General features: G+C 44.9%; 1 protein-coding gene and 2 long non-coding RNA genes across 3 annotated transcripts in view; 1 reads left to right on the forward strand and 2 right to left on the reverse strand.

Annotated features, from left to right (window-relative positions):
* The window catches only part of LOC307224450, a 122,962-nt gene that overhangs the window by 58,899 nt on the left and 47,583 nt on the right, over window positions 1–16,480 (forward strand). The window lies entirely within an intron of this gene.
* The window catches only part of LOC307224481, a 149,140-nt gene that overhangs the window by 51,510 nt on the left and 81,150 nt on the right, over window positions 1–16,480 (reverse strand). The gene's annotated exons all lie outside the window — the stretch shown is intronic.
* Window positions 1–16,480, reverse strand: part of PRKG2 (protein kinase cGMP-dependent 2) — a 76,112-nt gene that overhangs the window by 3,787 nt on the left and 55,845 nt on the right. Inside the window, exons 11-16 of the mRNA XM_079990821.1 lie at window positions 15,314–15,464; window positions 13,124–13,260; window positions 12,762–12,851; window positions 10,565–10,706; window positions 8,338–8,501; window positions 7,050–7,172 (exon numbers count right to left, since the gene is read on the reverse strand). Of these exons, the coding sequence (XP_079846947.1) occupies window positions 7,050–7,172; window positions 8,338–8,501; window positions 10,565–10,706; window positions 12,762–12,851; window positions 13,124–13,260; window positions 15,314–15,464 (807 nt within the window). The remainder of the gene's footprint in view (window positions 1–7,049; window positions 7,173–8,337; window positions 8,502–10,564; window positions 10,707–12,761; window positions 12,852–13,123; window positions 13,261–15,313; window positions 15,465–16,480) is intronic.

A 16,480-nucleotide genomic window follows, 5' to 3' on the forward strand; every position in this document is an offset into this window, starting at 1 on the left:
GCATTCACAGTATCAAAAGAATGACCCAGACTGGCCAGGAAAAGGCAATCAGCAAACATTAGCAGGGATCTTGACAGACAGAGGACAAGTCATACTCTCACAATTTCTAGTTACAGGTAGGTAGCCATGTTGGTCTGCCGTAGTAGAAACAAAATAAAAAAAAATCCTTCCAGTAGCACCTTAGAGACCAACTAAGTTTGTTATTGGTATGAGCTTTCGTGTGCATCCACAATTCTTCAGTTGGTGTCTAAGGTGCTACTGGAAGGATTTTTTTTATTTTGTTCTCAAATTTCTGTTGTAGACCGCCTCTTTCTGTGATGCTTGTATGATGCTTGTGGGTGGTCTTTGGCTAACACACCCTTTCTCAACCTGTGGGTCCACAAATGCTGGGGACCCACAGGTTGAGAACTGCTGGGCTAAGGGGTTGGGCAATTCCTACAGTCTTTAAAAGTTGTCACACACCTTTGTTCTGGGCTCCCTGGAGAGACTCTACTTGCAAACAGATCAATAGAGATCAGCAGCTTGCCTTGTTTTCTTTGTTGCCTCTGAAATATACTCTGAGTCGAGAGTGGATTTCATGCTCTTTATTCAGCTCATAGTGGTGAGGAGGAATGGAAGTTCCCCCAGAATGTCTGCTTTATATACAACAACAACAATCTTTATTACGGTCCAGAGACCAACAAAACATTACAAATCAGTACAGAGTTCATACAGCCTACCTCCAAGTTAATCAAGCACTTTGTTTGGAACATAGGGCTCATTTGTTCTTACAACCACCGATAAAAACTTTGCCACTGCCAAAGTTCTAGCTTTTGTCCGGTCTTCCAGTAGGAACCTGACATAGTGAGCCTCTGACTTTCCTGGGAAAGGCACCAGCAAGGGTATTATCAGTTCAGCCCTGGCTTGCTCATACTTCGCACAATGTAACAAAATATGATTTATGGAATCGATGTCTTGAGCACACGAGCAAAGTCTGTCCTGGTAGGGAGCACCTCTCAGCCTACCATCCAGCACTGCAGAGGGGAAGACATTCAGTCTGGCCTTGGTGAAAAGCCTTCGAAAGTTAGGTACTGTCAGGTTTTTGATGTAAGATGTTAACTCAAAGACATACCCATATTGAACTCCTGCTGCCAGTGGACTACAGACTGCGTGTGACCGAGATCGCAAGTCACTGTGTGCATTGTCCCATAATCTTTGCTTTAAAACCTTTTGGGCGCCTTCATAGCCCAGGTAATACAGTTGGGGGGGGGGGGAGAGAGACCAATAGAGGTGGCTTTTTTAGCCATGGTTTTCTGCCATTTGCTGACAAATTCCTCATTTGTCAAATGTTGGTACAGACCCTTCCCTAGATTAAACACTGAAATCCTGAGCCAATGTCTTAGGGCAGCCCACCACGCTCTAGCTGAAATTGGGCATTCACCAGCTTCCAACAGAAGTACGGAGTTGGGGACGCAGTTAGGTACCTGCAGCAGAGATCGTATAAATTTTGCCTGAAAGCCATCTAGCTTTGGCAGGTCCCCATTATGCCAGACATTTGCTGCATACAGGAGTTGGGAAACGGGCTTTGCATTGAAAACCCTTAAGGCTGCTGGAACATATTTGCCGCCCTTTGTGAAGAAGAATCTATGTATGGCTAGCTTTGTAATCTCCGCCTTTTGAAGGGAGGTTTGCCAGTGGTGCTTCCAAGATCTTGTATGATGGAATGTGAGCCCTAGGTAACTGAAGTAATTTACCTGTTCGAGGTTATGGCCATCCAGCACCCATTTAGACTGGGAGAATCTTCTTTTGAAGACTAAGATTTTAGATTTTTCATAATTAATGGATAAACCATTTCCAGAACAGTAATCAGAAAATTTCCTCAACAGATAATTCAAGCCCGGCCTGGAGCGTGAGATGATGGCTGCATCATCAGCATACAAAGGGGTCCTTCTCATTCCTATTTTTGGAATGTGTCCATCTGGGTCCATTAAGTTCTCTTCTAGGTCATTTAAGAATAGACAAAACAATGTGGGGGCCAAAATACAACCCTGTCTCACCCCCCTAGTCATCTCGATGCTGTTCGATAGCTGTCCCTGTCGACCGCATCGGACCTGCAGTTTGGTTCCATTGTACAGGGCTTTTATAGGAAAGAAAAGTCGTTTGTCCTGCAAGATCAGACTCAATTTGGACCATAGCTGGGATCTGGGGATGGAGTCAAATGCTGATTTCAGGTCCATAAAGGCCACGAAGAGTTTACCCTGTAGGTGTCTGGTATACTTCTCAGCTAGGAGGGACAGCATTAGACAGTGGTCTGTTGTTGAATGATTCTCACGGAAAGCTGCCTGGGCTTCAGATAGTATATTATGTTCATTTAGAAAAGTTGTCAATTTGCTACTGAGGAAATGGGCATACAGTTTCCCAATTATTGAAAGCAGGCTAATAGGCCTATAATTGGAAGGTACATTTGGGTGGCCTCTCTTAAAGATTGGAACTACTATAGCATGTTTCCAGCTATATGGTACCTTACCAGAGTTATTTATTACCGTAAAGAGTGCTGCCAGAAGCGGAGCCCACCAGTGCTGGTTTGATGTAATCAACTCAGCTGGGATAAAGTCTTTCCCCGGAGCCTTTCCACTCTTCAGATTCCCAATTAATGTATGGACTTCCTCCACAGTAACCAGCCTCCAATTAGGGAGCAGTGACAATTGTGCCCTGTCATCCTCCTGTAAACTGGAAGGGAGGTTTGGATTTTCCATAAATATATTTCTGAAGTGGTTCTCCCAAACCTGAGCTGGAATGACACAGCTGGGGGCTGAGGAACTATTTTTCATTGAGTCGGAGACCATTTGCCAAAAGTGTTTAGTTTCATTGTTTAGTGAGGCATTCAATAGTAGGGACCAGGAATTTTGTTCGGACTGCCTTTTTTTTGAGGCCAAAAGGGCTTTGTACTCTTTTTTGATTTTGAAATAAGATTGAGGTAAGTAGCTTAATCCAGCGTTTCTGTAGGCCAAATAGGCGTTCCTTAAGGCTTCCTTCTTTGTGTGGCACTCTTGGTCAAACCAACTGCGCCCTTTTGCAGTGCGTGGCTTGCCGGCTGAGTTTATGTTATCCGAGACCACATCCTGCAAGGACTCAATGAGACTTTCATAAGCTGTCAGGGAGGAGTCTATTGATAAATTGTTTATTATAATTGATCTTAACTTAATTGCAGTTTGTGAATTCAATCTATTCTCAACTGCAATTGCTATCTCAGGTGTCCATTTTTTCCTATGCAATGCTGGATCATTTGCTTTGTCTATATCCTCATGTTCTATGTGAGAGTGCTGAATTGAATTTTGGCCAGTAGTGGAGATGATAAGAGGTAAGTGGTCACTTTCAGTCCTATTGTCTATTGTGAATTTTTTAATTGATTCGAAGGCCTGTCTGTTAGTGAGACAGTAGTCTACTGTGCTGGCCCCATTTGAATTTATGAATGTGTACTCGCCTTCTCTGTCCCCGGGGAATGCCCCATTAGCAATGATCAGATCAAGACTTATTTGTAAAAAAGCCAGGCAGAATCCAGCATAGTTGATTTGGCAATCTTTCGAATGTCTACGTGGGGGTGGGTTTAGCAAGAGGGCGCTATTTTCCTTTAGATCTCTTAATATTGGGAATTTTATTTCCAGGCTATCATCATTTGAGCCTATTCTGGCATTCATATCTCTCATTAGGTAAAATGGCGAGCCAGGGTACCTAATTTGTAGGGAATAAAGGAAACTATGGATTTTACGCCACGTGCTCTCTATCTGTGTTTGCACTGTATATGGTGGAATATACACTGAAACAAGAATAATACTCTTGGATTCCATATGCAAGGTGATCCCCAGTGCCAGCTGCTCGAAAACTGAGCACTCAATAACTTGTGACGCCAATTGAGTGGAAACCAGAGTTACTAGGCCCCCCCTCGGTCGTCCCCTTCCAAGCGGTTTAGACGCCTTGATTTCATAGACGTTGTAACCGTCGAGAGCTATGTTATCAGTTGCCCAAGTTTCCTGCAGCATTATTATGTCAAAACCCGTTATACATTCACGAAATGGCTCGTCCCCAAGTTTGTTAGGCCAACCCGCTATATTCCATGAGATAATGTTAAAGCTGCTCGTTCCATAACTGGCTTGGCTTCATTGTGGTGGGGAAATTGTTATCAGCTCTCCCACTGGTTCGGTAATGATACAACCGTTCTTAGGATATGCACGGTGTTGTTGTTCTCGGGGTTGATTTGCGGCATTTTCCCGATTTCCCGGCATCGACGGTGTTATTTGGATTGCTGGTGCCATCGGGGGGTCTTCGTCAAAGATAATTAAATCTGTCTCTGGCTTTCTATGTGTCCCACTTCCCTTGGGAGGGTCGTCACTTGGCATTGGCTGATCAGATTCCAGTTGGGATAGAGGGTGGTGAAATTCTGGATCTGCCAAAGGCGTAATAGAGAGTCCTATCTTTGAATTATCTAGATTGGGCTGGCGTTCTTTGTGTGTTTGACCTTTTTGGTCTGATGTTTTCCTCTCCAAGTGAGTGTTGCAGCTGGGTTCACCGCACATGTTCATCTTTGACGGCCCTTCCGAATGAATCATGGCCCTGTGGCGAAAGCCCTTCGGCAGAGAGGGTGCTGATTGCTTGGGGTTGGTCCGGCTATATGACAAGTTTGGCAGTAGTTGTTTTCGTTCTGTGTCTTTAAAAACACGCCTCAAAACAATATTATAGTCCTGTAAAATGGCCCTATATTTCAGAAGCATTTTAGGGGTAGCTGAGTCAGAAAATGTCAGCGTGAGTCTGGTGTGCTGGGGGTCCGTGCAAAGCAAGTTTATCGCGATCAGAGTGTTGCAATGGATATTTAGTAAAAGCTTAAAGTTTCTCTTCACACTGTCGATTGATTTCCAGTAAGGCAGCATACCATTGAAAGGATATATATCCAGAGCTACTTGAGTACTTTGTAGGATCAGGTCCCTACTTTCGCTTTTGTTGTTTTTAGTATTTGTAGTCTCTTGGTTATCAAGTCCAGGCCGGTTGCACCCCTGTACATGATGGTCTAGAGGGAGGGCAACGCTATGGTCGGTCTCTTTAGTACTGAGTTGGCTATTTTTGGCTGTCAGGAGCACCAACTCCGTCAGGAGAGACGTTACCTTTTCTAATTTGATGTTAATTTCCTCCACTGTTCTTGCAGTCAGCAGACAGTGGTCCATGAGTATTTCTGCATAGAGCGGTGCCCCCTCAGATGGTAGTTCATGGGATAATTCATGAGCGCTCATCTCAGCATTCTCCCCTGGGTGATCTCCGCCCATTAGAGCATCCCCACCTACCTGGGAATGCGTTCTGTTTGGTGTGGTAGGTTCTGAGTTCTGTGCTTTTACAAAATCGTCCATTTTGCTCTGCTTGCTCTTCTGTGGGCTCCCTTCTGGAGATGAGGCCGGTCGTTTCTTTTTCCTAGACATTTTCCAGGGATAGAGCCGCTGTAAATCAGAGCAGCTTCTGCTGTAAATCAGGAAGCTCGGCGTCTACCCACGATGGGGCGTCTAATGCTTTATATACATTATTTACACAATGGGCCCCACGTGATTGGCTAATTCCGGGATTCTCCTGTAGGCCAATCAGGTTGCGGATTCACTTCCACCTGGAGCTGGATTGGGTCGCTCCTGTGGACCAATCAGACTGCTGCATTCTGGATCCTATTGTTCTAGGGCCAATCAGGCTGCTGCATTCTGAATCCTATTGTTCTAGGACCAATCAGACTGCTGCATTCTGACTCCTATTGTTCTAGGACCAATCAGACTGCTGTATTTTGGATCCTATTAAACTCAGTACATAACAGCATCACTGTTTCATCTCTGACCAAGATGAAAGGGATATCTTTTCTCTTGATAGGGGAGGGGGCCGAGGCTGTAAAAACCAAACCCCATTTCCCCCCCCCCCCAACAGAAGAAATGATAAAAGCCAAAGGCGACGACTCATCCTTACTGCAAAGGGTGCAGCACCAATGCTCTGATCATTGCTACTTTGCACACTCAAGGTATAGCAGAGTAGAAGCTTCTTGTATGCCGTGTACCATATTAAAACTGCTGCAGACTTGTAGTTAATTATAAGACAGGAGGCTAAGAGCATGAACAGATGGGGGGTTCATTCAGGATACTGAGGTGCTGAGTCAATGAATCCAGTCTGCTTGAAGTGGGGCAAACAGAAGACCTGGAAGAGAGGTCCTGGATCAGGGTCCATGTGCCCTTCTGCGGCAACCTTGATCTTCCAGTTTGCCTGGTCTTCTGTCTCTTTCTCTGGTGATAGATGCCTGTCTCCATCGAGGCACAGCCAAGATCTGGGCTGGCTCAGCTTCAGCAAGGCCGTTGAATCACCTGCCTTTTTTTTTTTTTTTTTACTTCCATGTGCAATGGGCTTGCAAGAATGGGATGTGTCCATCCCAAAGTCCCAAGAAGCAGGCCTTTGAAAACAAGGTAAAGGCCTCAGAACCTCAGCCTTCAAGGGGCGAATTGGCAGCAACTTCCAGTTCACGTCTTCGGTTTTATGTTGGTTGCCTAGCAACTTGCGAGGAAGATTTTAATGTGAACAGGGAAGCCAAAATGCAGCTGATTAACACAGAAACAAGTGCAGCCTAATCTGAAGAGAAGAGTCGGGGAGACAGCAGGCCCCAGTGAGGCTTTGGGTCTGGGCAAAAGTTGCTTGAGCATAAATAGGCAGCCAGGGCTATAGACTCTGATTGTACGTATCTACCTTCACTCAGAATGCCCAAAGTGGACAGAGCAATCAAGTAGCAATACTTGCACGGAATTGCACTGTAAAATAAATAATAAAGTATCTCACACCCGGTAAACATTACGCAAACAATGCATTTTTTAAAAAACAAAAACCAAACACCCTCAGTTTAATAGTTAACACCCAAACATCTCAGCAGGATCTTTTTTGCTTCAAAAGAGAGAAAAGATAGGTTTTGGCTTAAGTTTAACAAGCTTTGATTTTGGGCGCGTGGCAGAATGTAACACGGCTAAAGTATTTTTTTCACACCTTCGCGACCAAATTGCCCTCCTCACCTGCAGAGCCGCCGAATCAAATCTTCAGGCCGCTTTGTGATTATCCTGGGAAAATCCAGCCTTTCGACGCCTTTCAGAATCAAATTGTAGGTCATCATTTGATCGACCCCAGAAAATGGAGGACTAGAGTAAATGTCACGATTTTTAGAAATGCATTGGGCGGGGGGGGGGGGGGGGGAGAGAAGGAAAAGAAAAAAAGAAAAATGCTTGAGTAAAAAGGAGTTAGTAATGACAAAAGAGAAATTCTATTTTAGATACAGGTAAAATTCGCAGAAAGCTGTTTTATAGCAAGTCTCACTAATTGTCCTAGCAGCCCAGTATTGTCTATTCTGATTGGTAGCAGCAATCCAGGGTCTCTTCCACCGGGTTGGACTAGATGACCCCTGTGGTTGCTCTCTACAATTCTATGAATCTCTGACCTGCTACCTGGTGCTTTTAAATGAAGATACTGGGGATTGAACCTGGTGACTCTTGTTTGCAAAGCAGATGCTCTACCACTGAGCTATATTATTTCCCGATTAATGCCCATGCAAATATGCATGAAGAAAGAAAGAAAGAAAGAAAGAAAGAAAGAAAGAAAGAAAGAAAGAAAGAAAGAGAAGGAAGGAAGGAAGGAAGGAAGGAAGGAAGGAAGGAAGGAGAAGGGAGAAAGCTAGACCCCCTAACAGTTTGGCTACACTGAACCTTAAACAGAGATCATTCTGAAATATGAATGTATTATTACGGATTTGTGGGGGCCCTGCCTTCCCCTAGGTTCCTGGGTGCTGAGAATCAAGGTGGGCAGATAGGTGTTGGATTTAGAAGTGTAAAAATTCAGGCTAAGCTTCTGTTCCAGACCAGGGCATTGCCTGAGGGGGGAAGTTATTAAGAAGTGCAAACAGAGATCCTTGAGTCTGGGCAAACAGGGGTTGCCAGGGTTATGGTGGGCGATGACTGAGACAGAAGGGGTTGGACAAGGGGGTTTGTTGGAAGAAGATGGAGGATGTAGGAGAGCACAACATGGAGATGAAGGAGAAGAAGCCATCAAGGTGAGGCAGAGGCTGATTCAGCTGCTTGTGGATCTGAGCTTGCTGCTCTTCAGAGCAGTGGCGGAGCTAGCGGATTTGGCACCTGGAGCGGGGGGGGGGGGCATGGTGTGGCACGTCCTCGAACCCAGCTATAAAGTGTGGGCTCTACAATATGGACTCTCTCCATAATATAATAACCAAGCAAAACAACAGCAAATAACCTATTTGTGTAAAGAGTTCATCGAAGCAGTGATTCCTGAGGTAACTGACTTGGCACTTACTTTCCTGTCAGCAGCTCATACACTAGGATACCAAGAGACCAGAAGTCCACGCTGAAATTGTGTCCTTTATTCAGGATGACTTCAGGGGCAACGTACTCAGGAGTCCCGCAGAACGTCCAGGTCTTTTGCCCAGCTCCAATTTTCTTAGCGAACCCAAAATCAACCTCATGGGGAGAAGAGCAAATACTATCATCAGACAGTGAGGCATTTAGCTTTGGCTGTTCTCATTTGCAGCATCTAGCCCATGCTGGCTTTGCGTAACCCAGGGCATTTACAAGTGGGCTTTGGAAGGCCAAGGGAAGTGGGCTGCCATTTACAGTGGTACCTTGGTTCTCAAACTTAATCCGTTCCGGAAGTCCGTTCCAAAACCAAAGCATTTCTAAAAACAAGGCGCACTTTCCCCACAGAAAGTAATGCAAAATGGATTAATCCGTTCCAGACTTTAAAAAGCAACCCCTAAAACAGCAATTGAACATGGATTTTACTATCTAACGAAACCATTGATCCATAAAATGAAAGCAATAAACAATGTACTGCAGTCACACAATCAATCAATCAGTAGCTGAACTGGGTTCCACACAGGCACAAAAACAAAAAGAGCTGCAAAATCAGAAACGCAAAATAAATAGCAAAAACAGACAGACCTCAGCATAACACTCAAAATGGAAGCATAACACTCAAAACGGAGCACATTCGGCTTCCAAAAAATGTTCGCAAACCGGAACACTTACTTCTGGGTTTGCAGTGTTTGGGTTCCAAGTTGTTTGAGTACCAAGGCGTTTGAGAACCAAGGTACCACTGTACTTAAAATGTACAGGATGGCAAAAAGGTTGCTTTTCTCTTCCATCTGTTCTGCTCCCTCTGCCAGCTTGGTGCCTACACTGACTTCCAGAAAGGTCCTTTACTTCCCCAGCACATAGTTAAATTATGGAACCCGTTGTGACGTTAACATATGAGAGTGCTGGAGGTGAAATAGTTAAACAGGTTGCCCAGTCAGGGTGGAGTCAGAGGGACTATAAAACCAGCTCTGGGAGGGGCAAAGGGCAGAGTTCATTGGGAGTTGGGTGGTTGGTTGGAGTGGGAGTGAATTGGGATAGAGTCTGTGGGGAGGTTGAGTTAGTGTAGCAAAATAGGCTGAGTCAGAAACCGTTAGGGGCTAGGAAGACAAGTCAATATCTGAGAGGTGGTTTAGTGAGTGAGAGCAGGTAGTGGAAGTTATAGGTCTGGATAGGCACCCCATGAATGTAATTGACCAATACCGTTTATGAAACCACACGCTTGTTAAACTGCAATAAATAAACAGAAATTTATGTTCTAATTTAACCCTGACTGGACTCAGTATTGTACCAGGTAGGGCCTGGGTGGTGGCAGCGAGAAATAAAGTGGTGGCACAGGGATCAATAGACGGTGAAACGTCCGGGGACGGACCCTGTGTGATCGCCACACGTGTTCCCACAGGAGGCAGTGACACTGGTCCTGCTAGCTAGGGATGATGGGAGTTGTAGTCCAGACTGGAGACCCCAGTTTGGGAAACCCTGGTCTACCCAAACCAGTAGCAGCTCTCCATGGTTTTGGACAAAAGTCTTTCCCAGCCCACCTTGTAGACACCAGGGGTTGAATCTTGACCTTGGCATGTATACTGAGCTATGGGCCTTCCATTATCCTATTTTCACCTTAGCATTTTGAGGGGGGTACTTTGCTTCTGCTGCACACAGGTATGTCAAGAACCTATGAAGAGTCTGTGTTAAAATATGGATGCAATTCGTCAATCGGAAACTGGGTGGTCCATGGAAGGAGGAGATTACAGGTGGCTTGCTGGTTTCCATCCTCACTCTACCCAAGTGGAGTGCAAGGAAGTTTCCGTTCTTTGTGAATGTTCCCTTTGACTTTGGGCTGGCAAACGATATTCTTCAGAGGCTCAGATCTGACCCAGGAGGCCTCTCACAATTGCTGACCTCGAGGATCATTCCTTCCACTTAGACCAAGCACACAATTTACAGGAAGATTCTTGTGAATTAAAATTGTTACCTGGGAGGAAGGGGGTGAAATTGACACACCCAGGGGAATAATATTCCTTCCTAACCCTCGGGTTGAGTGCGACAGAGGCTTCAAGGATTAAGTGCTCTTAAAATTTCCCTTTAACGGGCATGGCACTGGATGAAAAGCAAGCTTCTCTCTGCAGGGCAGTTATGGGCATTAAAGAAAAACAAACCAACCACAACCTCACCAGCTTTATATAACCTTGAGCGTCCAAAATTAAATTTTCGGGCTTCAAGTCCCTGTAGATCACACTGATGTAATGCAAATATTCGATGGCTTCCGTCACACATCCAACACAGAACTTTGTAGTGGTTTCATCAAAGCTCCCTCTGAAATAAAGCAAACATTTCCCATCTTTTTCACACTGGCTGTAGTTCTGTAGTTCATCCATATCCAATGCAATCCTTGAGCTCCAGAAATCAAGATCCTCTATCTCTCTCACATTTTATTTGATACAAGGAGAGTTGGGTCTAAATAAGCAGGTCTGCGGCTGTAGTAGATAGCCTGAGGGCTCCTACAGATTTCATTTTCATTGCACGTTCATGATTATTTGTGCTCATGATGCTATTTAGGGGTGGTCATGCCCAAAAACACTTTCAATACTATTTGTGTGTGCAAAAGTTTGTGGGCAGTCACACTGCTTCATTACCAGTCAGTTTGTATCGAAGAACTTCCTGCTGAAATCATTCAACTTCTTAATACAGTGGTAGCTCGGGTTAAGAACTTAATTCGTTCCGGAGGTCCGTTCTTAACCTGAAACTGTTCTTAACCTGAGGTACCACTTTAGCTAATGGGGCCTCCCGCTGCTGCCGCACAATTTCTGTTCTCATCCTGAAGCAAAGTTCTTAACCCGAGGTACTATTTCTGGGTTAGCGGAGTCTGTAACCTGAAGCGTCTGTAACCTGAAGCGTCTGTAACCCGAGGTACCACTGTGCCAGAAATGTTCTGGTTTGTATTTTCTCCTGCTCCGGAGGGCAGGATTCGAACCAATGGCTTCAAGTTGCAAGAAAGGAGATTCTGACTAAGCATCTGGAAGACGTTCCCAACAGCAAGAGTTGTTCGACAGGGGAATGGACTCCTTCCGGAGGCAATAATAATAATAATAAATAATAATAATAATAATAATAATAATAATAATAATAATAATTATTTATTATTTATACCCCGACCATCTGGCTGGGCTTCTCCAGCCACTCTGGGCAGCTTCCAACAAAATACGGTGGTACCTCGGGTTAAGTACTTAATTTGTTCCAGAGGTCCGTACTTAACCTGAAACTGTTCTTAACCTGAAGTACCACTTTAGCTAATGGGGCCTCCCGCTGCTGCTGCGCCGCCGGAGCACAATTTCTGTTCTCATCCTGAAGCAAAGTTCTTAACCTGAACCAATATTTCTGGGTTAACGGAGTCTGTAACCTGAAGCGTATGTAACCCGAGGTATTAATCTCCTTCATTGGAGATTTTTAAGCCGAGGTTGAATGGCCATCTGGCAAGGATTCTTTAGCTGAGATTCCTGCACTGGACTAAATGCTCCTGGAAGTCCCTTCCAACTGTATGGTTTTATGATTCTCCTACTTTGGTTGCCCTCTAGCCCCTCCGGACAGCAATAATGTGCTAGCACTGGGGAAGCACTGCAGAACAAACTAAAGCAGCACAAATTCACCACTAATGCATTAATATTGTGTCAAGAACTTGTAAAATGCACCTGCAGCAAAACACAGGTCTGAAGGGGCCCTTCTTGCAGGTTTATGAAACATTTTAGTAATTGCAAAACCCTTTGTCTGGAGACCACAGGAGAAACTTCCCCATGAGCTGTGTGGTGTAGTGGTTAGAGTGTTGGACTAGGAACTGGAAGACCAGGGTTCAAATGGCCATGAAGCTCACTGGGTGACGTTGGACCAGTCACTCACTCTCGGCCTAACCTACCTCGTAGGGTTGTTGTGAGGACAAAATGGGGAGGACGGAAACTATGTTCGCCAGCTCCTTGGAGGAAAGGTTAATAATAATAATAATAATAATAATAATAATAATAATAATAACATGCCACCCATCTGTCTGGGTGCTCCCAACAAAATACAATAAAATTCCAACCATTAAAAACTTCCCTTGAGATGTCTTCTAAAAGTCAAATAGTTGTCAATCTGTTTGACATCTGATGGGAGGGCATTCCACAGGGTGGGATACAAATGTAATAATAATAAAAATAAAATAAAATAAAATAAAATAATAATAAAAAATATAACTCACATTGCCCTGTTAAGTTTCTAAAAACCTGTAGTCTGTACACAGCCCCACTGGGCATGGATCTTAAGGCATGCTTCTTTCTTTCTTTCTAAATCATTTTTTTGAAAAGTTATTCTTCAGGTAGAAAACAAAAAAAATATTACCTGTCTCTCAGGATACTCCACAGCTCACCACCAAGACAGGCTTCCAAGAGCATGTAAACGTATTTGTTGTCTTTGAAAGTGCGGTACAATCTGAAGTGAATTGGAGGGAAATCAATCAGTCAATTAAAATTATTTGTAGGCTATCCTTTATGAGCAAAACTCACTCAGGACGATTTACACAATAACAAATTTGTTTATTAAAAATACAATTTCCAGGGGAAAATAATAATACAATGCCAAACCTCCCATAAAATGCAAGTATCTGAGCAAGCTGGAAAATTATTAAGCTAAACCATACCTGGGCTGTGTCATTTTCTATAACAGTGGTTAAAGCTGAATAGAAAACAGAGAAAGCAATTTACTTGACAATGAAGGGAGAGCAGGCTTCTTCTAGAATTTTTTTTTCAGAGTGAATGTGCTCCTGCTGTTTGGTATCCACTATGTGTTTCTTCTTGATACATTTCATGGCAAATGTGATGTTCTCGTTCTTCACTTTCACCTGAGTTCACATTAGAGGAAAAAAAGAAACAGTTTAAAGGGGCTACATGATCATAAGCTCCCACCCTCCCCATGTCCCTCACTTTTTTGCAGAGTAGACAGAACGGAATGATAAGTGCTGACCATAATGGAAATTATGTTGATAGGAAAGGGATTCTTGTCCATATATGTTATAACCCTACAGTTAACAAGAATTCTGGAGGAAAATGCCCTTCAATATGATCGGTTTTGTCTAAGACAGTGGTGTCCAAACTTTTTTCAAAGAGGGCCAGATTTGATGAAGTGAAGGGCTGTGGGGGCCGACCTTTAAGACTGAAGTTGTTGAGCTGCCACAGGGGCTGGATTAAACCAACTGGCTCGCCGGATTATGTGATGTTACCATATGATGGTAACATCATATGATGGCCTATGTGATGGCCTATGTGATGTTACCATATGAGAGTGCTGGAGGTGAAATAGTTAAACAGGTTACCCTATCAGAACCCAGGGGGGTGGAGTCAGAGGGACTATAAAACCAGCTCTGGGAGGGGCAAAGAGAGGAGTTCGCTGGGAGTTGGGTGGTTGGTTAGAGTGGGAGTGATTTGGGATAGAGTCTGTAGCTAGGTTGAGTTGATGTAGTGAAATAAGCTGAGTCAGGAACAGTTAGGGGCTAGGAAGGCAAGTAAATATCTGAGAGGTGGTTTAGTGAGTGAGAGCAGGTAGCGGACGTTATAGGTCTGGATAGGCACCCCATGAATGTAATTGACTGATACTGTTTATGAAACCACATGCTTGTTAAACTGCAATAAATAAACAGAAGTTTGTGTTTCAATTTAACCCTGACTGGACTCAGTATTGTCCCAGGTAGGGCTTGGGTGAGGGCAGCGAGAAATAAAGTGGTGGCACAGGGATCAATAGACGGTGAAATGTCCAGGGATCCTGTGTGATTGCCACAGCCTGCTCTAAGATATTCGGGGGGGGGGCTATAGGATCAAGCATCCACAGAATATGAAGCTATGGAAAACCACTAGACCTGATTAACATGTGAGAACTGCGACAAAGTGTGGCACTATGACACCCTGCCATTCAAGATTCCAGCCAGTCAATTCCACTCCCTACTTTTCTTTTCTTTTCAAAACAGCCATTCAGCATTCTATTGGCCACTGAGCATGCTCAGTCCTCATTGGGTAGTTTGCTCTCTACCCCACCGTCACTTAGGATTTTATTCATAAAGGTTTTTATCATTCTAGAAACCCTATTCTCACCCTGCTGGTATCTCCCTCTCGTGCAATGGCAATCACAACCCGAACATTAGAAACAGGTGGTGGGGGGAATGATTGATTGGTTTGGCTCAATTAACTGCAATGAGTCTGTTTATATATATATAGCCTGTTTATATATTTGGAGGAATTCGCCAGCCAACCAATTGCTGCCTGCTCTCCAGCATTGTCAGCTTGCAAGATGTGCTGATCGCTAGTGTAATGGAAGGTAGTGGTTAGGGAAAATGGGAGAGGAGCTACCGTTTCTCGCAAGTGCTCAGTGACACATGCAGGCGCCCCAGGCTCCAGCCAAAGCCCTGTGATGCTGCCATCACAACACACCTGTCACGATGCCCGCAGCGCGGCCATAGGCGAAGAGGCCTGCAGGCAGATGGCGAGTCAGCACGTGGGCAGCAAAGCTTCGGATTGGCTGGCTGCTGGCACCAATCAAAGCCCAGCTCCCTTCCTCCGTGGGGCAGGGAGAAGCCAGGAGGAAGGGAGGGAGGAGGCACCACTGCGGTGTGTGGGTGTGTGGGAAATGGCGCCCCAAAAAATTGCAAAAAAAATGGCACAGCCCGAATGATCACACCGATCCAAGCGGCGATTCCAGGACCGTCCAAGGGCTGGATCCAGAGGGCAATTGGGCCTGATCCGGCCCACAGACCTTAGGTTGCCAACCCCTGCGTTAGAGAATGCACTTGAAAATATGGGAATCCTGAGGCCCTAGGAAGTGCAAGATCATCCACACTGGCACGGGTACACCAAAACATTCAGATCAGAAGCAGCAGTCAAAATATTTAAAAGGCAAATTCTTACAAGTTCCACTCTTCCAAATCCACCAACACCCAGGGTAGCGACAATTTCCAGGTTCTGAAACGGGCAGGAGGAAGGAAACTGGGCTACTTTTTCTTTCAGCTGTATCATCTCCAAAGAGACGTCGCTGGGTAGCTGCTCCAAGGAAGAAACTCTGCATTAAAAAGAAATAAAATATCCCCTTCAGTTCAATCTCACCGAGAATTGCTGCGGTGGTCTGATAATGTTTTTTGAAAAATGTTTTCGACGTTCCCCCACGTTGTTCAAAGGTATCTTTCCTCAAGCACCTGGAGCAATGAGCTCACAGATGGCCCTTTTCTGACTGAGCTGGCAGAGGAAAAGACCCCCCCCCAAATTCATTTAAATTATTTTGTTTCTGCAAGCTCAGTTTCAAGACCTTTTCGTAGCTCACTGAAGTTTTAAGAAGAAACCACCAGTGTGGATAGGAAGGAGGGCTTCTTCCTGGCTCAGAGGAAAGGCGTTGTGAGTTATTTGTTCTGGATAAGTCATCAAAGTAACGATGGCAGGTGTGTCTCAATAGGAGAAGACTTCCTAAGAACATGGGACGCAGGTGGCGCTGTGGGTTAAAGCCTCAGCGCCTAGGACTTGCCGATCGAAAGGTCGGCGGTTCGAATCCCTGCGGCGGGGTGCGCTCCCGCTGCTCGGTCCCAGCGCCTGCCAACCTAGCAGTTCGAAAGCACCTCCGGGTGCAAGTAGATAAATAGGGACCGCTTACCAGCGGGAAGGTAAACGGCGTTTCCGTGTGCGGCTCTGGCTCGCCAGAGCAGCGATGTCACGCTGGCCACGTGACCCGGAAGTGTCTCCGGACAGCGCTGGCCCCTGGCCTCTTAAGTGAGATGGGCGCACAACCCCAGAGTCTGTCAAGACTGGCCCGTACGGGCAGGGGTACCTTTACCTTTACCTCCTAAGAACATATTGCAGCATTTTTGGTGTCCTTGAATTAGAATGTCTTTAGCATGTCAAAGGAGAAAAGAATTTCATGTCTTCTTACAGGAGAAAAGTTAGCATAAATAATAGAAAATAGTGTTGTTGTTTTTTAAAGGAAGATTTGATCAGGAACAGAATGCGATCTTTTTCTAATGAAGTTTTGAGAGTTCCCCTCCACATGTCAAAAATACATGCAGATGCATGCCAGCTGTCACCTGCTGT

The sequence above is a fragment of the Podarcis cretensis genome (assembly GCF_951804945.1).
Source record: "Podarcis cretensis genome assembly, chromosome: 9".
Taxonomy (NCBI): domain Eukaryota; kingdom Metazoa; phylum Chordata; class Lepidosauria; order Squamata; family Lacertidae; genus Podarcis; species Podarcis cretensis.